The sequence below is a fragment of the Leopardus geoffroyi genome, chromosome B1 (genome assembly GCF_018350155.1).
Source record: "Leopardus geoffroyi isolate Oge1 chromosome B1, O.geoffroyi_Oge1_pat1.0, whole genome shotgun sequence".
NCBI lineage: Eukaryota > Metazoa > Chordata > Mammalia > Carnivora > Felidae > Leopardus > Leopardus geoffroyi.
Genome location: NC_059327.1, coordinates 147,856,695 through 147,883,556, shown reverse-complemented (window position 1 = coordinate 147,883,556; position 26,862 = coordinate 147,856,695). Strand labels below are relative to the sequence as shown.

At 37.3% G+C, this 26,862-nt stretch overlaps 1 protein-coding gene across 8 annotated transcripts in view; it reads left to right on the top strand.

Moving 5' to 3' along the window:
* Positions 1-26,862, top strand: part of SLC4A4 (solute carrier family 4 member 4) — a 345,028-nt gene that overhangs the window by 140,064 nt on the left and 178,102 nt on the right. For 5 of the 8 annotated variants that reach the window (XM_045473800.1, XM_045473803.1, XM_045473796.1 and 2 more), the window contains exons 5-6: positions 10,586-10,746; positions 17,704-17,883. In XM_045473800.1, the coding sequence (XP_045329756.1) occupies positions 10,586-10,746; positions 17,704-17,883 (341 nt within the window). The remainder of the gene's footprint in view (positions 1-10,585; positions 10,747-17,703; positions 17,884-26,862) is intronic. The other 3 variants (XM_045473804.1, XM_045473799.1, XM_045473802.1) reach the window with 1 other exon arrangement.

Sequence of the window (26,862 nt, the reverse complement as noted above, 5' to 3'; positions counted from 1 at the left end):
GTCACATGGAGATTCAATATATTTCACTTTCACAAGAAAAATATTGTTAAGACATGCCTTTTATAGTCTGTAATTTAATTCAAATCAGTTAACTTCAGCCCGTGTTTTTTTGAATGCATAGTATATGTCAGGCACTCATGAAGTACTGGGAAAAAAGAAGTGAGCAAAAGAAGCTCACACATAGGTCACTGTATCTTACTGAAGAGTCTCAAGTGTGTTCAGTATAATCAGAAGTGAGGCAAGTCAAATCATTATCATGGCTTTGGGTTTAAAAAAAAGCAAAATAAGTGCAAGTCTTCTACAGATGTAGATGGAAAAGAGATTTATGTCTGCTGTTCTGGTTCTTGTTAGGTCATTCTAGAATCAGAAAGAAATATATTTTTTATCATCTATGATCAGTAAAAGTTGATGAGATATAAAGAACCACTAACCCAATAGTCTTTCCTTTACTGGATGAGTTTCTTTTGGGAGTTAAAGGAAGAACATTTATTTTCTGGGGTCTGCACCCAATATGGGGCTAGAACTCATGACCTCAAGATCTAGAGTCCCATGCTCTTCTTACTGAGCCAGCCAGGCACCTTATTTCTGGGGCATGTCTTAAAAGCTTCATGCATCATATCATTTGTAATCAAGTGTTCATCAAGTTCATTGGATTTTTTTTGGTAATTTTTGTTTAGTTACTGAGACTTGTGCTCTGTAGGTTTATGGATTATTATTTCTGTTGTAAAGTACTTTTTTTTTAATTTTTTACATTTATTTTTTGAGAAACATAGAGAGACAGAGCACAAGTTGGGTAGAGAGAGGAGACACCGAATCCAAAGCAGGCTCTGGGCTCTGAGCTGTCAGCACAGAGCCCAATGCAGGGCTTGAACTCACAAACTGTGAGATCATGACCTGAGCCAAAGTCGGACGCTTAACCGACTGAGCCATCCAGGCGCCCCTGTTGTAAAGTACTTTTGAATGTCTTCAGCCATTTAGGATTTTTAATAGTAGAAAAGCTTTATAAATTAATTCATTTGATAATGGTAGAGAAGCTTTTATTTCTCACCAAGAATTTCTAGGTAGTTTATCCATGTGGAAACAATCTGCTTTAAACAAAATTCAGTAGAAAAAAAAAGTAGAGTAGAATCCATTGATAATCTCTTATCTTCCGTAATTTAAACTGTGCTTAGAAAAAAAAAATCATTACATTTTGCTTCTGGCCCTCCTAGTAGCATTAAGGAAAGAGACCTCATCTTAAATATGTTATTTTCCACTTGCTGGATAACTGTCTTTCTAACATACAGATACTTAAAGCAAGTGTGCTTGTTTGAACTCTTCTGTTAATATTTTCTCCTTATTAAAAAGCTGCCTGTAGCACATTTCTACTTCTCCACCTCTTACGCTCCCTGTTGAAGCTCTTCATTCTTGGTTTTTCAGGACCTCTTTCCATGATACAGTAACTCTCTCTCATTCCTTTCTCTCAGTACCTATAACCTGGGTATTAAAAGTCCTACATAAAGTACACCTTGGGTTCATAAAACATCCTCCAAAAGAAGGCCTTCAAATTGGAACCTTTTACTAGTATCTCCATTTAATTTTTTCTTTTCCTTCTTTCTAGGAGAAAAAAAACCATAGTAAGAATTGTACTGGTGCAGCCTGAATTAAGTGTTGGGGAGATTTTGGTCTAGTCTTAGCTTTGGTGCTAATGGGCTACTTAGCTTTGGGCCAGTCATGTACTCATGGAGTCTTCCCGAGCTTGAGTGCTCTGTTCTATCAACTGAGGGTGATACTGCATTGTACCTCTCTAACTTCATGCATATCTCATAGCTCTACAATTCCATCCCTGTGTGTATACTGGTATAGTCAGTTGTGACCAGAAGAGCTACTTTTATTCTTATTCTCATCTTGAAATTCCTGTGTGAGTACCTATCAGAGAGTAGACTTCAGGTGTAGCTTTCTGCTTTTTCTTTCAGTCAAAGACAGGCTCTATTTTATATGACCTCTGGTCTCAGAAAGGAGGAGGTAACAGTTCACTCTGTAGGTAATTCAACGTTGAGTGAAATGGACATTGTACTTTCGTTTAAGATTCTTAAAGATTCAGATAATTTTGAATACTTTACCATCTTTAAGGACTTATTTCCTTGAGAACACAGGTGTCATTTTTGGTGATGTCATCAGTCCCTGAGAGACTGTACTGCTGGAGAGAATGTGTGGTGGGAGTACACCATGTGTTGTTGGTGGGAGGGGGGTGCTTTCCAGGAAGAAATAGACTCACACTAGTCTACACTCTATAACTTCTTTACATTGTTTTTAATGTTTAGTTTTGAGAGACACACACACAGAGCACGAATGGAGGAGGGGCAGAGAGAGCGAGGGAGACACAGAATCCGAAGCAGGCTCCAGGCTCTGAGCTGTCAGCACAGAGCCCAACGTGGGGCTCTAACCAACAAGCTGTGAAATCATGACCTGAGCCGAAGTCAGATGCTTAACTGACTGAGCCACCCAGGTGCCCCTATACTCTATAACTTCTGTATAGGACTTGCCACAATTAATATTGGTTAATTTTTTAAAAATGCTTATTTATTTATTTTGAGGGAGAGAGAGAGACAGAGAGACAAAGAGACAGAGAGACAGAGAGTGAAAGAGAGAAAACGCATGCATGAGCAGTGGAGTGGCAGAGAGAGAGGATTCCAAGCAGGTTCTGCACTGTCAGCACAGAGCCAGACGTTTGGCTGGATCTCATGAACTGTGAGATCATAACCTGAACTGAAATCAAGAGTCAGATGCTTACCTGACTGAGCCACCCAGACGCCTCACTATTGGTTAATTAAATGTAGATATGATATTATTGTTTACATTTTGTCTTCTTCATTACACCAATTCATCTGAAAGCAGGGACCACCATGTCTATCTTTCACTACTGTATTCCCAGTGCCTCACTGTGCCTGGTACCATAATAGGTGCTCAGTCATATTTTTTTAAGTGTGATTAGTTGAGAACTGATTGCCTTTAGAAACAAATGTTCTAAATATAATACTTTCTTAGAAATATTACTTGACCAAAGTTGGAGTTCTGTGATGTCATCTCTTTCTGACTGATGAACAGCTGAATGACAGTCCCAAGGTACCTAGCACACCAATGATAAAACTCAGAAGAGGACCTATGTTTGAAGTTTCAAACTAATTCATCAATATGCTGATGCCATCTGCCTTAAGTTCTCTAGCCCAGATTCTTTCCTTATATGACTGAAAACAAATAATTGGATGGCTAATCCCCTTCTCAAAATAACATGTCTAATATTGAGCTGTTAATCTTCCTGCCTCAGATCTGCTTCTCCTACAGAGTTTTGCACCGCAGTGAACAACTCCATTCTTCTAGTTACTCAGGCCAGAAACATTGGAGTCTTCCTTGTCTTCTTTCTGTACACCCCTTACTTGATCCGTTGGCAACTCCTATTAATTTTACCCTCAAAGATATCGAGATACTCAGAATCTCACCACATCTCACATTCAGCACTGCCACAACCCAGGTCCCAGCCACCATCATTTCTCATCTAGATTACTGCACATGCTTCCTAATTAGTCCATCTCTTTGCACCTGCCCTTATCTCCCTCATGAACAATCCACAATGATATCTTTGACCTCATCTCCTGCTTCTCTCCCCTGTTCACTCACTGTCCAGTCATGTTCCTGTGTCAGGGACATCACACTTGCTGTTCTCTCTGTCTGAAGTGCTCACCTTGCTGCAACCCCAGTTATCTACATGGCTCATTTCCTCACCTCCTTCAGGTATTTATTCAAATATTATCTTCTCAGTGGCTACCCCATCTAAAGTTGAAACCTTCCCCCAACACTCCATAACCTCCATCCCCTGTTATTTTGTCCTTGGCACTTACCACCATTTAGCATATTGCATATCTTATTATTTTCTCTTCCCAATAAAATTAAAGTTCCACGAGGGCAGGAATTTTTTTTTGTTGTTCACCACTATATTTCTAGTCTACAACTACCTGGGATACTATCCATAGTCAAGAAATATGTTCTAACAGAATGAAGGAATGGAGAAATAGTACCTTGATTCTTAGTAGTCCGCTCCACCCAGATCCTGTTGGGAGGCTGGAAGGTGATTGTACCTCCAGAAATGATTCAGATTTTTAGTAATCTTTAGTTCTTGGAACATTCTCTGCTTCAGAATGTTTTTGCAGTAATTTCTGACCACCATTTATGATGTCCAGTTTCCAGATGTGATAGGAGATTTTCCTCCATTAAAAGCTCTCAAATGTCTCAGACTAATAAAAGTTTAGTATTTAGAAGGGATTCATTTTATATATGAAAATGTTGTATGAATATTTTTCTGGATGACTTATAAAATTGAGATCTTTGCCTTCTGTGGAGACCCCAATTCATAGACTTATTTTATTCCATAGAGAACTAACCCACTAGACTTCTCTAGCTTAATGCAGTTTCTACTGTGAGCCCATACACTCAGAAAACACAATACTATCCTTTGTAATGCTCTATACTTTTTAGTTGGCTAATGATTGGATTTGACCAAAAATATCCTATATGGATTCCTAGCACTACAGCATATTCAGTATTAGGAAGTTCAGGTTAAGCTCTGTGTCTCAGAAAATAAAGAGAATGGTTTCAGTAGTAGGAAAATTATCCCAATTTAACTTCTGGAAGGCACAGTAGCCACAAGGGAAGTCTTTCTTTATATGAAGTTTGAAGCACAGCCAACTCTTCCACCCTCTTTTTTTTTTTTTTTTTTTAACATCTTTCCCCTACTTTTCCCTTTCCTAAAAATTAAAACTTTGAATTTTTACTGGTTCTTCTGACATAGAGCACAAATGAAGACTGTGCAAAGGATAGAATGATTAGACCTGAGAAATTGTATATGACCAGTGGAATGCAGAGAATACTCTTTTTTGAAGGGTATTTGTGTATTCCTGAGTGTTAGGTCATTCGAGTACTGACCTTTAGTAATATGGCAGTAATTAGAATGGATTATTTGGTATTAGTGAAGAAGCCTATGCTCATTATTAAGACTTTCAAGGTGGCTAGGCATTAGCTAATAGGTTCATGATACAAACTGGCAAAAGAATAAGCCATGGTCTAGCTTTGGTGTTGGCCCAAAGCCAGGAAGAAGGGCTACTGCTATCTCCTACCACTCCAAGTTCTTTCTTTCTTTTAAATGTTTAGTTTTGAGAGAGAGAGAGAGAGAGAGAGAGAACATGTTTTCGAGGGGGAGCGGGAGGGGAAGGATCAGAGAGAGAGGGAGACAGAGGATCTAAAGCAAGCTCTGCACTAACAGCAGAGAGCCCAGCATAGGGTTTGAACTCACAAATGTGAGATCATGACCTGAGCCAAAGCTGGATGCTTAACCAACTGAGCCACCCAGGCACCCCTCACATTCTTTATTTCTTTGAGACAATGACGTCTCTGCAAAAATGGTTATTGGCTTTCAGTTTTCCTTCAGGGAATATTCATATGGGTAATGTTGGACTTCACTGTTATGAGAATATATCTTAAAGACCAGTCTCCCAGTGTGATTCAGTTTTTGCTGCCAAACCTGGGTAAAAAGGAAAGCCATCACAAGTTTCAACAAGAAAGCCAGCCAACAGAGGAAAAGGGTATTGATGTTTTACTTCCAGTGGGACAGCACAAATGAACACCCATTTGTGTTTCTACTTGGCATACTGACCCAGTCTATCTTTGGAAAACCTGATTATAGGGCATGGCCATCAAGCATAGATATGTGCACTTACCATGCAGGTGTGGAGAGAGACTGCTCTCTTCCCGGTATATACTGACTTCTCTGTCTTTTCTCTACTGGATTACTTTGGAACATTCCATTTCAGAACAAGTTTATTTCTTCTGTAACAAGAAGGCTGAAGGAAAAGGAATCTAATCATCTATGTAATTGTAGTTACATACACTGTTTTGCAGTAACTTTAACAGTTGATCTAGAAATTTAAGAGGTCTCCTTAAAAACATAATTTATCCCAGATACACACTAGCCTTGGCTTCTTTGGTGTAATGAGGCACTTATTAGTTAGCAAGAAATTTATTATTTTAATAGTCTTATATAGTTGGATTATATTCTAGGACAAAGGTCACATCTATTTTCCACTGTTAAATTGGCATGCATGTAAGTTAGAGGTCTTGTCTTTTCTTAATTACATTTAATCATATGATTGGAAAGTTGCAAAATTCAGTGATTCCCAGTGGGCCTTCTCTTTTCTTCAATAAACGAGAGAGATACTGTTTGGTTGGCAGTCACTCAAAGTACATTCAACTGAGTGTACTTTCTCCTCCTCCTTCTTCTTCATCTTCTTCATCTTCTTTCTCTTCTAACCTTGGAATAAATAAACTTTACCTAAGAAACTCTTCCTGCAAGGTTACAACAGTTTTGTAATTGCAAGCATTTAAAGATCTAACTTCTGAAATAAATTTTCCTATAACATGTCAAGTACCAAGACAAAAGGAAAAGTAGAAAACTTTATTGCAAATATATTGTTATGCACAGTTACTATGAAGGGTGGATAGTAGCTTATAGTACATTTTATAATAAAAATGTCTGTTTTTTAAAAAAAAAAATGTAATTACATGGTTCTGGGACACCTTAACAAATTCATTGGCATTCGGATAGGCTGAACTTTGGCACCTTTGCCTTAGCCTTTTCTTTAATGGGTTCTGATTTGAATTGAGTAGTTTTCAGTTTTTTTTTTTTTTTTCAAATTTGTCCTTGATAATGTGAAGAGGATAGACATAGCATGTGTAGTTTCTGGAATGAAACTATATGCGAACAATCTGTTTAAATGGGCGAACTATTACTTTATGTCTGAAGGCATATGTTGGAAATATACTCGATTCCTTGAACAATCAGAACAATAGATTTTGAAGGAATTTAATAGTCATTATCCTAGAGTTTTCCTTATGTCCTTAGCTATGCTATGATATGACATCATCACAGCATTTAATATTTACTGAACTCAAAGTGGAGTAGAAGCTAAACTGAACTATGAGATCATACTTATCCCTTAGGAACATAGATTCTAGGGAACTGGCTAGTTTTGAGATTTTACATTTTCATTCATTTGTGATTAAATCTTGACCTAAAGGGCTGGTGTATTCCGGGAGGGTGACTAATGCTATTCCATAAATCCCAGCTGGTTGGGATTTATGATTCTAAATGTACTTTTTTTTTTTTTTTTTTTTTTAATTTTTTTTTTCAACGTTTATTTTTGGGACAGAGAGAGACAGAGCATGAACGGGGGAGGGGCAGAGAGAGAGGGAGACACAGAATCGGAAACAGGCTCCAGGCTCTGAGCCATCAGCCCAGAGCCCGACGCGGGGCTCGAACTCACAGACCGCGAGATCGTGACCTGGCTGAAGTCGGACGCCTAACCGACTGCGCCACCCAGGCGCCCCTAAATGTACTTTTAAAACTTGTTTAAAGTCATATTTAAGTCTAATCAGGTGACCTACAATACAAACTGTGGAGAGGAGTGAAATAAAAGATTGGTCACAAAAGAGTGCACGGGTTTTGATCCTTTTTTTTTTTTTTGTTTTAAAAAAAAATTTTTATTAAGTTTATATCATCCATTTCTCCTATCCTTCACTTCCCACCTCTGACAACTCCCAATCTATTGTCTGTATTTATGAGCTTGGTTATATATTTATATTTATATTTATATTTATATTTATTTATATTTATATATTTGTGATTCTACATATAAGAGATATCATACCATATGATACCATATGGTAAGATATGCCATATGATATAAGAGATATCGTATGGTATTTGTCTATCTCTGTCTGACTTACTTCACTTAGCAAAGTGCTATTGAGGTCCATCCATGTTGTCTCAAATGGCAAGATTTCATTATTTTTATGGATGAATAATATTCCATTATATATTATATATTATATTTATATCATGTATATATGATATTACCACAGTTTCATATGTACAGAATCATATATCACTATTATATATATATTTGTACCTTGTATCATGTATCCCAATTTCTATATCTTGGTTACTATAAATAATGCTGCAGTTAACACAGGAGTGCATATAAAAAAATAAACTTACATAGTCTGGACAGTTGAGAATGATGGCAGAAAAGAGCCACTGTCACATTGTATGTATTTGGCAATACAGATCTATGGCAACTGATAGGAAGAGGGACTCATTCAATAAAAATAAGAGGGAATTGAGGGCTGTCTAAAACACTCCCCTTTACTGAGTCCCCTTTACTGAGTTTCTAGCTGGCTTTTGTTATTTATCTTGGGTTTACATCCCATGACCAAAGATTCTCTCCCTCAGCTACTAAGAATTCTCTTAGGAATAAAAACAAGGAATCACTCCTATAGATAACATCCTTATATGTAATTCTGACACGGTTTTATATACTATGGAGTCTTTTAATATATTAGAGCCTTAGCTTGGGTAATAAATCATAACATCAAATGTAAATATGATTCACTATAATATACACCTGAAATTATTAGGGTATTTTATGCCAATTATACTTCAGTAAAAATACTCTTCAAAATTATTTTAAGTTTTTATTTTAATTTCAGTTAGTTAGCATACAGTGTTATATTAGTTTCAGGTGTACAATATAGTGATTCAGCACCTCCATACATCACCCTGTGCTCATCATGACAGGTGCATTCCTTAATCCCCATCACCTGTTTAACCCAACCCTCCATCCCCTTTTCAAAATTATTTTAAAAATGTAAGTATGATTTATATAACACGTATCAACAAACATAGTTAAAGATTGTGTGAGCAAGCCTGAAAAGATAATATACCTAAAGTTAACCAATGTAATATACTCTGTAAAATGATTACTTTTGAAATAACCCAATTACCTTTTATCTTTTAGGCAAATCCATAGGATTCTATAAGAGTGTGATGTAAAATTGTCATTTTTCTTTCATTCTTTCTATTTCTGTAGTACTAATAGCAACTTAAGGGAAGAACTACTAAGTTAATTACACACACACACAACACATACACATGAATATTAAAGGTTCTTGTATTCTGTCTTGGAATGTTTCACAACTACTTTTATGGAAAGAAACAAGGCCCAGTTCTGAAGTTTTAGAACTTTGGTGGTGATGTGGGCTTTTTAACTTGTGAGGAAAATATGTAAAAATCTCCACTGTTTACATTTATGGGGGATACAGAGGAAAGGGAGAGGGTCTTGGAGTTGAGGGTGAGGTTGGAGATAAGGTTACCATTGACATGTGGGAGTTCTCTGGCTAGGAGGGACTTTCTGAGAGGAGTAGAGACAGAGAGTCTTTGGATATGGCTAAATACTTGTGAATCATGTGAGTATTGGGCTTGATTAAAATTCTAAATTTTTTTCTGACTCTGTGGTTGATCTCTTGATCTGTTTTCACTCCTGGTTCTACTAATGTGTTTTTTTTTCCTCCTCTGGGGGGTGGTGAGCAGTCTATAAATAATACCTTATGTAGAGCTTCCTCTGATCTCTGCCCTTTGTTCTCATCTTTAGTGTGCTAGGTGAGCGTTTAGTTTTTTTCTAGGAAAACATTTTTCAATCATTAAACCTTTGGGTGAAGAATGTAGAAAAACAGTTTTTTTTTTAACCCCCTCTTTATCATTTTCAATATCTTTCAGAAGGTTTGAATTGAGAGAAAGAAGCATTTTCCTTTGGGTCATAATGAATAGCAAACTGACGATGCTTTCATGTTCTCCTTTACCAGTGTAGAAAAAGTCTGTATGTGTAATATGTGGGATATACAGACGGTCAAATGTGTTTTGCTTTCATTTCCATTAAACTTTTAAAAAGTTGCTTGTATATTGCTAAGTTATCAAAATATCTAGGAGTCTTAGAAAGACAGTGGGTTGTTTGTTCCATTGCTAAGGTTTATAGGAGATCTATTATTATCAGAATAGATGTGTTCACTGAACTTGTGTATTTTTAAACATGTGGAGCCAGACTTGAAGAGAAAAGCTTCCATTAGAATCTCAATGAGAAGGGAACATGTGTCAGCAGAGAAATACAAAGTAAGACATAGCAACACATGCTGGCCCTCTTTGAGTATTAAAGGGGAATTTTATATTCATCTGACCACTTCATACACCATATTTTTCAAATAATTAAGATAAATACTGGTTCATAATTGATATTTCACCTTATAGAAACTTGCCTTGTGAAGTCACAACAGAATTCTCACAACGGTGGTTATTTTTACATAGTGTAGGCTTTCATGGAGAATTTTGAAATGCACATTTTCCTATGTTATTTTAAAAATCTAGTAAAATAATCATTCTTAAGGATTTCATGGTTATGTATAGACAGGTGGGAAACCAAGGATGCTCTTAGATCCCTTTGGTTTATTTTCTTTCCCTCTAACGCCATGTGAAGGAGCAGTCTAATGACTCTGTTTGGTGTATTCATAAAGGTAATGCAATTAACGATATAATAAGCTTTTAAGACTCCATCAAAGGAGACATTTTGGAAGTGCTGGTGGGGGTGGAGATGGAGGGGTTGATGTAGCTATTTCCAGAGAAGGTTAGAATACTTTTAATTGCGGCTCACTAATCTCATGTTCCTAGGTGGATTAAATTTGAAGAAAAAGTGGAACAGGGTGGGGAAAGATGGAGCAAGCCCCATGTGGCCACATTGTCCCTTCACAGCTTATTTGAGCTGAGGACATGTATGGAGAAAGGATCCATCATGCTTGACAGGGAGGCTTCTTCTCTCCCACAGTTGGTGGGTAAGTATGTTGTTTAAAGTTTTTATCATCTTTTTAGCTCTACCAACCTGTCCATGGGTGTCCATTAATGCAGATGAATTCTATAACATTTATTTTCTCTCTTTTTTTATACTATAAAACTAGTAAGGTTTGTTGCAGGTTTGGAAAACATAGGCAGATATTGAGAAGAAAATAAAAAATCATCCATCGTGCCTCCATAGCCATCGTTAGCATTTTGGCATGTTTCTATCCAGTTTTTATTTCTCAGTCTTCTCTTTTATGCTTTTAATTTTTCACATTATTTTTATTGGGATCAAAATGTGTATGTACAGATCTTCATTCACTTCCCTCACTTATTAGTGGAAGGCTAATATTTAGAATGGAGGCTCCCTGCTCCTATCCTTGGTTATATTGGACTGGAAGTATGGAGACTAGATTTCTAGAACTCTGACCTTAGTAGACATTGCACTGAGCTTCTCTGGGCCTCGGTTTCATCATCCGTAAAATAGGGTTTATGTCCTATGTCAGAAGGAAAATAGTCTAGTTGCTGGGTTGGGACTAATTTTGTAGGTGGAAGTCAAGATCCTTTAACTATATGTAAGAAAGGTTGTGGGGAGCAAGGAGCCAGCAGCCGCATGTACTAGCCACATGGGCTAGTGACTGGTCCTGTCACATTGGTGCTGAGTATCATTTATACACCCACCAGCAAGTCACTGAACCTCCTGGTGCATTGGTATCTTTTGCGATTAGTGCTGTGTAGTGAATGTTAACTCATCACGTTGAACGCCTTGAGCACACATCACTACATTCCAAACAGTAGTAATTGTTTTCATTTTCTAACAAAAGCCTGGCCTAAACTGCCTTATTACCCTACAGATCTAGGTGTACTGAAGATTATGTTTTTCTCAAAATGAGATACAGGGGCTCTGTTTGTCATTCCCAGGAAAATTCAATAACTAGATGTCCTCTGGACCTATATGGATGACTACACTTTTCCAAGTGGGCTGCAGCGTGCCTCATTTGGGATTATGGGGAAGACAGCATGGATTGTGGCCCCACAGAAAGTGACCAGTATAAAATTCTTGTATATCAGACTCACCACAAAATTTCTTTGAATATCTATAGCCAAAAGGCTTGTCTATGGCATCTCTGTTGTTGTTGTTTTTTAGCAAGATAGTAGGAAAGCTATAGCATTTGTATTGGAAGAAAAGGTTAGTTGTCAAATGAGGCATATATCTTCCTGATGTATATGTATCTGATTCTTCTTCAGAGAGCTTGTTAGCTCCATTTGCAAAGAAGTCCCACACTTTTCATGAACCTGAGACACTTAAGGTACACGTGGAGAAGGGGGAAGTGTAAATATGTCTTCATATGGGGTGGCCAGAATTAATTAGTTCCTGCATTTATGCAGCAGTGGTGCATGAACTTCTACAGTGTGCCAGACACTATTCTAGGCCCTGGAATTACGTTTGCAAATCTCTCACTTTGTACATGAGATAAGTTACAAATCCACATCCACAGAGGTTAGAAAATAATGTGGGAAATAATGCTGTATGTGGAATTTTTCACATATGACCAGGCAAGTGAGGCTGAAAATGGTTATCTGGAGAGATCTTGGATTTTTGTACCTAGGGAACAAGAGCCTGTCTACAAAGACAGAAGCAAACAGAAGGGATGGTTTTCTGGGTGATTTGTTTTGCTGCAAGGGAGATTGTTACTCAAAAAAATATCATGGTTAGCAAAAATCCGTCCAGTTTTTGAGTGAGAACTGCAATTTCTGTGTTTTCAGACTTTAAGAACTAATCTGGAGCAAAGATGTCTGAAATTAGACAAGTTGAAAAAATAAGTCAGAATGCATAAATGCTGGATAAAATGGGAATTAAGCTTGTGGCTAGGCAATATATACAGTCTCGGAGGAGAATGTGTGTTATGGTTTAAGGGTCACTAGAAAGTTTCCAGTAAGTAAGAAAGTAAGTCCTACAGTAGAACTTGGGCTTTTCTATAAAACTGTCTTCAGGATCTTTAGTACTAGAAGGAACCATCCTAAGGAGCATCTGATCCTTGGCAACTGACTGATCTTTTCCATGCGGTTGGAGACAGAATCCCATATTATATTGGAGCCTTGTTTAGCCACTGGCCAAAGAAAGAGGTTCTGGTATTCACTAGACTTAAGGAAGATTCATTAAGCATTTTATGTTCTCACTTTAGTTTTCCATGCCTTTTTATTATCAGTTGTGGACTTTTTCTCTAACCACCATCTCTTTACTTTTAAAAATTGTCATTAAATTGTAAAATTAGGCACCACCATGTCCCTTTGAAGTACCATCACTCATTCTGGAGCTGATAATACAGAAAAGCAATCCAGAGGCAAATAACACACATTACCAGCAAAAGAAAGGAGGGAGGGAGGAAGGGAAGGAAGGAAGGGAGAAAGGGAGGGAGGGAGAAGGGGAGGGGGGGGGGAAGAAAAGGATCAAATTTGCAGGGGTGGACGAAGAGTGTGTTTGAAAGAGTGTCCCTGGCTGAAAAAAAAATATTTAAAAATCCTCGAAGAATCAAAACATTACAGAGGGTTAAACAGCATGAAGAAAAAAGCGCCCTAATTTCGCTTTAAATGACAGAAGATGGCACAGTAACTTGAAGAATTATTGCCATTATTTGGTTATTAAAACATCCTTTTCTAGCAGAAGGTGAAGCCGCTGTTTTGTTCTGCATTGTGCTGATAATTCAGAGTTGTGAATTATGTACAGTTCAGTCTCTAAGATGCATCTCCCCTCCTCCCCTTATCTCCACAAAGGAGAAGTGAAAGAAATAATAGTGGGTGTGATTATATCAAACAAACAATAGCATGATTTTTATCTTTCTTTGCAGTCCACCTGCTCCTTCTTCTCAGTGGCCTGCTTCTGAGAGGCATCCTCCCTCTGCAGGTGCAAAGCTATCACCATGTGACTGTTTAAGCAGGTGTCACTTCTCATACTTACACACAGCATTCAGCCTAGTTCTGATTCTCCTCAGGACCTCTCCTTGTTTTCTTCATGGAGAACCCCTTTGAATGCTAAGAAAAATACTTGCCTTTAAAATAATTAAAGGATAAAACATTACATGGATTATTTTGATAGCTTGATTATTACTATCATCATTACAGTCCTACAATAAAAGAGTGTCATTCCCACATGAAGGCAACTGCATGAGGATTTTCCTACCCTCCTAAGTTAAAAAAAATCATAAGCCATTTCAGGTATTGTATTATGATGGGAAATGGATTAGGAAAATGTAGCTCTATCTATTTTTGGAGTTCTCGTTTTTATATTTAAAGCCATTGCTGGGCTGTACGTGTTGGCAGATGTGTTAGTCATGTCGTTCCTTGCTTTTAACACCTTTTAGATTTTCAAAATGGCCATGTATTTTTTATCACAAAAGTAATACATGTTCATTGTGAAATAATCCAGAAAAATAGAACACACAAAAATCAAAATACCACCATTCACAGCAGTTTTTGTACATCTCCGTTTACGCCTATGAAATTTATTTTACTAATGGGATCATACTGTAACACTTTAATCTGCCCTTTTTAACTTAAAAACTTAACACGAATTTCTTTCCATGTGATTAAATATATATGTGAACATGATTTTGATGTCTGCAAAATATTTAATAATCTATTATTGGGCATTTAAGTTGCCTTCAAATTTTTATTGTAATGAATAAGCGAACATTTTGTTATAGTTGCGTGAAATTGTTTATTTTTTAGTACAGATTTCTAATGGTGAAATATTCAGAGAGTTTGAATGTATGGAAGGGTTTTGTTTACGTATTTGCTGAGTGGCCTTCAAGAAAGGTTGTACTAGTTATTACCATCACCCTCAGGATGTGGAATATTCCCTGTGGCACCCACTTTTCACATTCATATATACATTTGGCCACTTTGGTAGATTAGTAAAATCTCATAATTGGTTATATTTATAAATTACCTTTGTTAGTCTTGAAGTTTAATGTTTCTTGGACCTTGTATTTTATTTGAAAATGTTTATCAGGGTGCCTGGGTGGCTCAGTCAGTTAAGCATCTGACTCTTAGACTTCAGCTCAGGTCAAGATCTCGCCGTTGGTGGGTTTGAGCCCCATGTCGGGATCTGCGCTGACAGCGCGGAGCCTGCTTGGGATTTTCTCTCTCTCTCTTTCTCTGCCCCATTCTGCTCATTCTCTCATTCTCTCTGTCTTCTCATTCTCTCTGCTCATTCTCTCTGTCTCTCTCTCAAAATAAATAAATTAAAAAAAATGTTTATCACTTTTGGCCATTTTTTTGTTGTTGTTGTTGCACGAACACCACCATTCTCTTGGTTTGCAGAAGCCCGTGCATATATCAGGTTTTTGTTTGTTTTTTTGTTTGTTTGTTGACTGTTGTTGTGGGTCTAGGGCTTTTTTATTTTTATTTTTTAAAAAAATTTTTAACGTTTTTATTTATTTTTGAGAGAGAGACACAGCACGAATGGGGGAGGGTTAGAGAGAGAGGGAGACACAGAATCTGAAACAGGCTCCAGGCTCTGAGCTGTGAGCACAGAGCCCGACGCGGGGCTCAAACTCACAGACCGCGAGATCATGACCTGAGCCGAAGTCGGCCGCTTAACCGACTGAGCTACCCAGGCGCTCCTAGGGCTTATTTTTTAAAATGGAGAAAACCACTGTGTGATATGGGGAAGGACGTAAAGTGTGAGTCCAGAGAACCTGGTTTCACTTGGGCAGCTGCACCTCTAGTTGGGCTTCTCCTGAGAGCGAGTCACCTCTTTTGCCCCCTCTTTTCCCAAATCTGTGTGACAAGAGGCTGAACTTGGTGTTTCCTGAGTTCTCTTTCAGCTCTGCCATCATCTGTGGTTGGCATGTTCCCTCCCAATTGGTAGTGGTTGTGGGATTTTGAACACTGAAGGCTTAATTTCAGTGTAGCTGTTAAATGTTACTGCCCCCACTTTCCTTGAAAGGTTTTGTAGTTTGTACTGAAAAAGATCCCTGTAATGTGGGCTGTTTTATGGAAATGTAATGAAGGACATAAGCCACACAGATGTCTTAACCTGTTCTAACTGGTGATTTCCAGGCATTAGTAACAGAGGGCTGGCTGTGCATATGTATGGATAGGTTTGAGATTACAAGGGAAGGCAGGCACAGAGGGAGGCCCTGCCAGGAAGGGTAGATAAGAAACACTTTAATCCACAACCCTGGAATTAGAGTAGGAGCTTGATAACATGTGCCACAAATACGCTGGGGCCGTTTGCTTATTTTTATGGTTCTTCTGTCAAATGGACCTTCTGCAGTGAACAAGACTTAAAGGGAAAGTAGAGGAGTAGCACCTAATTACTTTACTATGGAACAGAAGGTTAACTGTATAATTATAGGATCAGTTCTGAGAGTTTCACCGAGAAGGGTTTGTACAGTTAAAACCACTCAGAGCTAAAGGCCACTCTCAAACCAAAACATTCCTATGGGAGAAACTCTTCCTGCCTTGCCCAAGCTCCCCACCAAGTGGCCCAGTGTTATGTGACATTTATGGCATTTGTATAAGACATGTAATGGAAAATTCAGGAGTCAGCCTCTGCTTGGCTTCTAAGTTGATTATATACTGTGTAAGTTGTCAGTTTCTAGCTATAGGTTGTGAGGTCGTTCTGTGAGTGCTTGCTATTAAGATGGTCCTCTGAGTGGTGCAGTTATGCCCAGGCAGAGCCCCTGGAACATCTGTGACTTCAAAGAGATAGCAGTGCTTAGGAGGCGTTACCCTTCCAGTTCCCATCAATTTTTGGTCAGTCTTTTGCAAGAGAAGAGCTTTTCTTCTCTTCTTCACTTTTCTATACTGAGAACTTTGCCCAAGCGGAAAATGTTGAAGTGTGCTAGATGCACTCATATACCTGAAAAGGTAAAAGGTAGGCATGGGATCCATAGTTCTTTCTGGTTCTAGAGAGGGGACAAAAGCAGTACGTGCATACAGTGAGTGAGATAATGTCCTACCACTGCATATCTTGTGATGTTTTGTCCCGTGTGCTGTTCTGGACAGAGGAAATGTTGGCCTGTGGTGACCAGGCTGCATTTCTGCCATGCTGCTAATGTGCTGACTTGTGAGAAAGAGGATTTCTTCCTTTAGAGTAAATCTTGTCCATTAGCAGAGCTCCCCATGGAGCAGTTTCTATGAAACACAGTTATCTTTTCCAATTAAAGCCATTCTAAAAACAAGAACTAATAGAAATTATAACTTTTTTGTAGTAAGGTGAAAATTTCATAGAAAATTCTGGGCAGGTTAAATTTTAAAATGATTAGTGGAATATATTGGAAATCCTTTTGTTGGATCCAAAAGAAGAATAAGCCTCCCTTCTTAGAAAAGACGAAGACAGTTTTGTAGTTTAGTCTTTCTTTCATTGGATTAATTAGTGTTCGCATAACCTGATATGGGGAAGAGTATTGTCTTCCTTTACTTCGTCCTATTTTAAGGAAAATATATCATTACAGAAGGATTTGGGAAAACAGATCTAAAATTCAATAATGTCACTACATTAAATTTTGCATATTCGCAAGTTTTTTTAAATATCACTTGTATTTCTGGCATACTTGCTATGATAGAGAACATGAATTTTCTAATCTTACTCTTTTTTACCTAATTGAAAAAATGTAAATTACTGACTTAGTGTGTTACTCATAGAAGAATGTGATTAATGTGAATTCACTATTAACTGGGATTGAAAAAAGACAAGACGATTCTTTCTCTCCAAACATACAATTCATAGTGGAATATTTATAACTCTCTCATTAATGCTAGAATCTGTGTGTCCTGTATCTTTACCCTTCATATAAAGTGGGAGGTTGGAAATTTGGAAAATAGTATATTGATATAAAATTTGAGGATGACATCCATAAAGTTGGAGTAAAAAGTAACTTTGTGATCTTGTGACTGAGTTTTGCTTTTTGTTTTTGTTTTGCCTTTTTTTTTCTTTTTTGTATCAGAGATGATTGTTGACCATCAGATTGAGACAGGCCTATTGAAACCTGACCTTAAGGATAAGGTGACCTATACTTTGCTCCGGAAGCACCGGCATCAAACCAAGAAATCCAACCTTCGATCCCTGGCTGACATTGGGAAGACAGTCTCCAGTGCAAGTAGGATGTTTACCAACCCTGATAATGGTAATGCAGGGCCAAGCATTTGCCTCACTCTTGTACCTCATTCCATCTCTTACCTTTACTTCATCTCGTGTCCTCTGTTGTTTTTACTCTTCACCATATTTCTTCTTTCCTCAAGTTCATATGCCACTGCCATTTCCTAATGACACTTTTATCCAGTTGGGCAGGTTTGCAGTCCTGTTGGAAAGATTTCAGCAGTTACTAAGGCTGCAAATGCCAAGATGCCTTGCTTGCTTCATATATATCTATTCTGATTGACTGAGATGGTTTGGTAATAACGCTATGATGAAACAACTGAATGTTTCAGATGAGTCATCAAACTTGTAGATTTTTGAGTATATCAAGGAATATGCTTTAGACTTGGGGGTTTGTCAGAATTAGGATGATAGACTAAGATATGATAAATGCTCTGAATTCTAATATCATACTGTGTTTGCTTGGTATGTGAGATGGCGTCCAGTCTATAAATGATCATTTATCCAAGGCTTAGTATTTATTACTTAATGAAGTCTAGGACTACAAAAAAGTCTGTCTGTTCTTTAGTTATATGATCATGATGGTTAGATATGAGAATAATTATTCAAGGTAGGATATTAACCCCATTATATAGTAATAGGAAAGGCACTGTGTCTTGTTTATACTCTTGCATTTGGCAGACTTTTCTGTAAAATATCTTTTGTATTATTGTCTTTGTTTCAAATACATTTCATGGTTGGGTATAATCTGAGGAGGGAGAAGCTAATTTCAATGAAGTCTGAGAATGAAAGCATGGTGAAAGTGTTGCTAAGCATTGGACTGGTAAAACCAGCTCTCTGTCATCCCACCCCTGGTCTTTTTTGGTACCAAGAGAAATGAGTAGATAAGGGAGCTTCTAATTCATTGCCCTCATCTGTACATACACAATAGTGTAAGATATTTTGCCCTGGAAAAGGTGGACTAAATGAATTGTATAAACTGAATTCTAACTTAGCCACTCCATTTCTGGAAACTGAGTTTTCTGACTTAGTGTTAAAATTAAGGGTTGGCTGGAAGAGAGCTCACTATTAGCAAACTTTCTCTGGTGTATTTTTGAGCCATTCCATTATTGTAGTTTCTTAATGAGTGTCTAGTCATTAAATAGAACCAAATGAAAAGGTCAGTTTTTTGAGTGACTTATGCATTGATTTAACTGTTACCATAAATTTTTTTAAAAGCAAAACAAATAATAAATAATTCAAAATAAAACGCTTTATAAAAGAAACATTGACAAGAAGAAGAATCTAAGCTAAAATATTCCCACTACAGTTTGATGGTTCTATCATTATCTGGAATATTGGTGCTGACTGGAAATATTTTATTTTTTATGTATGTCTTTGTTTTCTTTTTTTTCTTTTTAATTGTATTTTGAAGAGTTTAATGGCTGGAAATGTTATAGGATGACCAGTTGGTTACAACTGATGTCACAAATACTTTGTTTTAAAAACAACCCCTGTATTCTTTTTTTTTTTTTTTAGTTTATTTTTTATTTTGAGAGAGAGAGAGAGCAAGCGAGAGAGAGCGAGCAGGTGGGGGAGGGGCAGAGAGAGGGAGACAGAATCCCAAGCAGGCTCCACACTGTCAGCACAGAGCCTGATGTGGGGCTCAAACTCACAAACCGTGAGATCATGATATAAGCCGAAGTCAGGAGTCAGATGTTTAACTGACTGAGCCACCCAGGAGCCCCCAACGCCTATTTTTAAAATTATGGCAACTAAAGTAAAAGTCTGTCTTTAATCTTATTTCTTATTCTTTTCTTCATATGAAATGAAATTCCATGATTTGGAGATCAATTTTTTTTATCCCAAAGCTGGTACTTACTGTAGAGAAGCAAGAAAGTGCATTGTTTTCAAGTATCACTGTATTTGCAAAGAGAAGCGGAATGCATATGGCAGAGGGAGCGTGGCTTCCACCAGTCTGGGTTGAGCTTCATTTTCACGAAGTGCAATTAGAGTAGAAATTAAGAACAGATGGATCTTGGAGGCCAGTATTTTGTGCTTCAGGAGAAAATATTTGGATGTGGAATACAGCTAATGAGTTGATATCATCCATCATTCAGTTCTTTTATCCTATCAGTAGATCTTTATACTTCAGAGCTAAGTTGAAATTGCCTTTGTCATTCACCTTTCACTTGTGAAATGTTACATATGCGGGGCAGAAAGCAAATAGGGAGAGCAGTCAGCTCTTCCTTCCCAGCTCTTCAGCTGATCAGTTTACACCCTGAAGCATGGAATAAGATTAGGCCTTTTTAAACATGTTTTTATTGGCCTTTGTGTTACCTAACTCCTTTTAAATATCCAGAGGCAAGATTTGACTTAGAGAGATTCTACAGTAATGACTTTCATGTACCTCTAAAATACGTTATTATAAATGATCAGATGGCAAATTTTTGGTTTTTTTTTTTCAAGTTTATTTTCGGAGGGAGGGAGGGACGGGGAGAGAGAGATAGAGAGAGAAAGAGAAAGAGCACAAGCAGGGGAGGAGCAGAGAGAGAGAGACAGACAGAGACAGAGAATCCCAGGCAGGCCCTGTGCTGGTCAGCTCAGAGCCTGAGGCGGGGCTTAAAATCAGTCACTGTGAGATCATGACCTGAGCTGAAATCAATAGTTGGACCCTTAACTGACTGAGCCACCCAGGTACCCGATAAATTTTTGGTTTTCTAGAGGCACTTATATTCTTCTTGCAGGTTTACACAGTTACCTTTATATGTTCGGGTTTAATTACTTAACATCTTTAACTATGAAATATCTCAGAATACATTTCTAAAACAAAGAATTATAAAGTTGTTGCTACTATTTTAATAAATGAGAATCTTGTATCTAGTGTTGGACCTAGTTCTAACACTGAAAAACCTAGATAAACTTCAGTCACTTTACTCTACTGTTATAGGCTAGAAAATAGGCATTGCTTTCTTTAGTTATGATGGCAATAGTGTAGTTAATAGCTGCAATGTATACTTTAGAATTGGGATTTTTTTGTTTTTTTATTTTCCAGTGGTGTGATGGAGCTGCTTCTATCTATTCACAAGAGCCAGTCAGGAATTTTGCAAGCCAGTTGTTAAGCACAGATAGTATTAAATATCAAATTATGTATGTATACAATTAAATAATGATATTAAAAACAAAGGTAATAAATATTCATTCAGATTCACTATTTCCTATTTATTTTATTGCATGCTACTAGAGTTTATACACTTCAGGTTATTACCATCTATTGTGTATATATAAACACACATAAAATGGTGTGCTGTCATTTCTTCCCAACTCTTTGTTCATAGGCTTCATTTTGGTCACTTGCAATAAGTCATTGTGGTAGTATTTACACCAAAGAATTCAGAAAATTCAAATCAGTCTTGATTTATGTTTTGTCACTTGTCTATAGACTTTAAAAAGTGATGGAGAAAATGCTAATAATGCCGATTAAATGTGTCTAGTGTCTGTAGCCATTGCCTAGTAAGCTTGAGCTCTTAACAAATGACCATAGACTGGGTGGCTTGAACAACAAGCATTTATTTCTCACAGTTCCGGAGGTTGGGAAGTCCAAGATCAAGGTGCCATAGATTGGGTTTTCGGTGAAGGCCCTCTTCATTGCTTGTAGATGGTTGTCTTTTCATTGTATCTTCACATGGCAGAGAGAGATCCATCATCTTTCTCCTGTCTCTTTTCATAAGGGCACTAATCCCATTCAGGAACGCTCTGCCCTCATAACCTAATTTTCTCCCAAGGGCCCCACCTCCTACTATCACATTGGGTAGGAGGGTTAGGATTTCAACATATGAATATTGTGAGGATACAAATATTCAGTTCATAACAGCTTTTAAAATGTGAGGGGCATAAGGAATCAAGTATATGTTCTGCTGGCATTCAAATACTATTATCCAGTTTAGCACTTTGTCTTCATTGTTTCACTTTTATCCTACCTGTTAACATATATGATAATGGATATTCAACAAGGATGTTGCAACTATGTTTGGTCAGAATCAACTGACTATATGCAATTCACAACAGAGTATCCTATATTTTATTATTACTTGTATGTGTGCTGCCTGCCCTTTATATCAGTAAAATTTATTACACACACACACATGCACGCACGCACTTTCCCCTGGAGAGTTGGTTTTTGCAAACATTTAGCATCATACTCACTTAACAGCCTACCACTGTCTCTCTATAGCTAAAGATTAGCTCGTTGTTTAGGGTCCCAATGTAGCTGGGTTCAAGGTGGTTTAATGTTTTTTAAAAGAAATGAAAAACATTTGTATTTGTAATAAATCAGGAAAGAATCAGGCTAGCTTCCAAGATGTTAATTGCGAAATTACCACTTGTCTGAGACATCTGTGAATTCTGATGGACACATCTGCCAGGTACTAAATTTTAGGCAAGTGCTCTAATTTCCCAATATATTAATTGAAGTATTTTTATGGAGTTAGCATTAGGTTTTCATTTCTTCTGGTGTTAGATTTTCTTTTGCCCCCTGTTGCTTACTATCATTTTACCTTGAACCATATGAAATTGCCATTTTGTGGGTAAAGTTGACTGTCAGCACTTTCATATAGTTCTACTTAATAATTTGGTTTGGGATACTTAGATAATCTGTATTATTATAGTATATACTATGAAAGAACATTTAAGCCTAGGAACATTCCTTGGCAGTATTTAAAAATCTAATAAGATGTATTTTGTTTGCTTTTTATTAGAAAGTGAAAGTAAAGTTTGTACTTAATTGGTATGTATGCAAATTCTTTAGTAAGATGTTTTTGACAAGGTTACCTGATAACTGTTGTAAAGAATCATGGTTTGTTAAGATGGTCTGATTTTTAAAAAATAATAATTTTAAAATATTTTTTATTTAAATATATTTTAAATATTCCATTTAAATGGATCCTTCTGATATGTATTGTCTAAGGTTATAAAAGATGAATGAGACCTGATTTAAGGACAAAAACCAACTGGGAACCTTAATTTGAATAGTCAGCTTTCACTAACTACCTTTGTGGAAATTGGGGCAATGCCATCATCAGTTTGTCCCTGTTTTTTTCCCCTTGGCTTCTTTTTTTTTTTTTTTTTTTTTTTTTTTTTTTTTTTTTTTTTTTTTACCCCTCGACTGTCATAGAAATCTGTTCTTTACCCTCCACTGTCTGGGAGTACACATGCCCTTTACTAAAGTGACTTTGGTTATCCAGTTACACCTAAACTATGAATTTCATTTTTTCCTAATTCAATTTCATGACCCCATTTTTCTTTAGTTTTTTTTTTTCAGTAAAAAGTTAGAAAGGTAATTTAGTAGTTTCCATGTTTGTAAAACAGTATAGATAATGAAAATTAAATGAGATAATATATGTAAAATGTTTAAATGGTGACTGGCACATGGTAATCAAAAAGATCACTCTACCAAAAGCACAATTAAGGAAGAAAAATCTCATACTGAGTAAGAGTGGTTTCTGGAATGATATTTGCTCTGTAGCTTATTATTTGGGAAGCGACTCATGGATATAGTGCTGATTTATTTTCTCTGCCCTTTGGTATTGGTAGCTAATACCAAATGGAGTATGAGAGAGGAGGAAGCCCTTTCTCATCATATAGTTCCTTAGGAAGAGTCTTTCTTCCTCATTCATTTTACTCTTTGCTAACAGAGAAACCCTAAACCGCACTGAGAATCTAAGACTTAATAAAGCTGCTCCAGCAGGTAGGTGATGAGTTGGAAAAGGTGGCTGCTCCAGAGCCAGCTCTAGGGACCCAGGGCTTGCTCCTGATTGAGCCTCTGGGTTTTATCATCAGTTTGCAACCCACCTTTTTTTTCCTGTCAGACATGAGAACTGTGATCTACTCGCTCCCACTACTTGTTACCATCGCTTCTTTTCTCCCTGGATTCCTCTTTTCATTGTTCCTTTCCAGGCTAGATGCTGCTTCCTCACTAGCTCTCACACTGCTTCTTCTGACCTAAGTACATATCACCATTAGCTATTTTCAAAAGTGTTTGCTAGGGCTGTTACCTACAGTAACATAGACCTTGGTTAGCAACACAGAACAAACCATGGAAAGAAGTCAGTTTTTTTGTTGATGGTAATTCTAGGTCCCATTGAAATGTAAGTGGGATTAGCTAGACTCTCCTTGCTTTGGGTCTGATTTGAGATTAGGCATTTTCAAGCTATTTGGTTTGGATGTCAGATCAAGCTGCCTAGATACTGGCACGATGTAGATCTGGCTGGGACCACCGCCAGGTTTGGCAGCTTTCTCAGTCCCTTTAGAAATTCTTAGCTTTTTTGTCTGAGTTTTGGATTCCAGTTTATCCCAATTGTTTCTGGCTGGGTTGTTCCACTGGGCAGCTCCCCTCTCCCTGTACCCTTGAATTCAGACCTGGTCCCTGACTCAGTGGGTAAGGGCCAGCATTTTCCTAACTTCCCACAGAGATGCTGTTCCTCTGAAGCAGGCCATCTTGTTTTCCCAGTTCTGAGATGGGTCAATCAACAATTTGTTTCTCAGGCTCACATTGCTTTAAAATGAGTGTCATCTTCCCAGGTGCCTTTCTGCATACAATCAGCTCTCTCCAAAATCCAACAGCACATATCCATCTGTTTTGTTCAGGACTCTAATTCTGCGTTCATTTGCACAGCACAGATGAATGTCCTGGCCAGAACCCAGTGAACGATCAAGCTCTTCTCAGCCTTCGATTAAATGAACGAATCCATGGAAAGTTTCTAGAAAAGTGCCTTAATATTCCTTAATAACAGTAACTTAATAACACTAATTTGTAATTCATCTATCAGACACCATTCTTATTTCCTTTCTCTTCCCTAGGCAAGTGTCTGATCTTCCAGATTTGTAATGCTCAGATCTTTAAATAAACAACACATTTTCTCCCAACTCTTCTCCTCCTAGCATTTGGTAGTCTGTTCTGCTCTTTATGGCAATGAGGGTCAGACTTAAGAGATAGAACACAAATGAGTTTTTTTAGTTTTAGATTTGAAGGCCCACTTTATAATCTTCTTCTTGGAGACGTGGTACCATCTTTTCTAAAGGCTTCATTCTAGTCCTGGACTCACACTTAGTGGCAGTGTGATTTTGAGCAATTCACATAATATCCCTGAGCCTCATTTTTTTTTTATATCTGTAAATAAAGGTAGTAATGTTTTATTCTATTTATACAACCAGGAGTAGATGAGATATTTTTGGGAGACATATTTTAAGAAGCATAATGTGAGATATTACTGTAAGGAACAGCTATTCAGAAATATTTAAAGGGGCAAATTTAATGCCTTTCACATTTAAAATCAAGGACAGAGACTCAATTCACCACCATTATTTTGTATTCTGTTATTTTTTGTGCGTCTCAATTTTGTTTTTCTACCACTACATAAATGAAAAATTCTTGGAGTTTTATTTTTAAAACAGTGCTAATTTCACTATCAACTTTAGAGATGCCAAATAATACATAATGAAGTGTCACTTGTGGGCTTCATATTTTCAGTTAGGAAATAAAGATTGATCAATATGTCTGAGCAATGATAATAATATATGTATGAATAATAAATAATATATGTATGCAGGATGTTACCATGAAATAAACAAATTTTATATTTTATTAATTGCCAGTCTGTGTTACACAGCCTGGGACTCTGATGGAGTAAAGAAATGGAATGATTCTCTTTGTCATATCCTACCCCATATGGAAGAGTGATGTACTTAAAGGGCCCTTAACCTGTTTGCTCCTGCCACCCCTGGGTAATTATCTTCCCAGAGATCCTCGATAGGGACACCTTTGTGAAGTCTTGTTTTCCCCAGCCCCATCTTGCTATAAGAGCAGTTAGGAGAGTAGGTGGGACTACTACTCTCTGGGACTACGTTCTGGGACTACGATCTGGGACTACGTTCTGGACTCTACAAAAGACAAAGAGAAAAGGAGAGGAAAGGACAGGAAAATGTGAAAAAGGAGGAAAGGCAAAGAGGAGATGTGAGCACAATGGACTCTTTATCTTAATCTTCCCAAAAGGAAAAAAGGGGGAATAAAATGAATGTCTTCCAAGGATGATTAAGCATGCCTCATCTACTCAAGGCTAGTTTCAGTACAAATAACAAAGGGCAAAAAGGAGATCTTTTCACGTTTATCAACCTGATTTCTTAAAAATCACCTTTTGCATTTAAAGTTGAATTAAATTAGGCCACAGTTTCTGTCTTTGGTGTTTTCCAACACCCCTAAGGATGCTGAGCAAAGGAAACATTCCATCAATGACATTAGTAGCAGTAGCAACAACAATAAATCTATTACTTGAGCATTTATTATACATGGGGCATTGTTCTCCATGATGTTTCTAATGTATATATCATTATCTCCATTTGCATATGAAAAGCCTGAGCTCAGAAATAAAATAATATTCCCAAGCATAAAAAGATGGACAACCTTGTGTGCTTAATAACAATATGCTAATTAAACTACAAAGGATAACGAGCTTCCTCAACAACAGTTTATTTCCCACACCAGGTCTTTTACTTTGTGTAATCATGTGATGTTGAAGGGATCTGGAAGTCAATTTATATCTAGGCAGGGGTACACTCCAAACATGGCAGTTGGATGTCTTTTTTGGCTTTCCAAAAGGAGATTTCTAGGCAACATGTTTCATGTGTTTACAGGTGAAATGTGGCCAATACTCCTGGGTTAAACTTTCTGGGTAAATAGTTGTGGAATGCATAGTACATGCTCAATGACAATTTTTTAAAAAAGTTTTATTCAGGGGTTCCTGGGTGCCTCAGTTGGTTGAGCATCCAACTCTTGGTTTCAGCTCGGGTCATGGTCTCACGGTTCATGGGTTCAAGCCCGGAGTTGGGCTCTGTGCTGACAGTGTGGAGCCTGCTTGCAATTCTCTCTCTCTCTCTTTCTCTCTCTCTCAAAATAAATAAATACTAAAAAGAAAGTTTTTATTCAAATCCCAGTTAACATAAGGTGTACTATTAGTTTCAGGATGCCTACTTG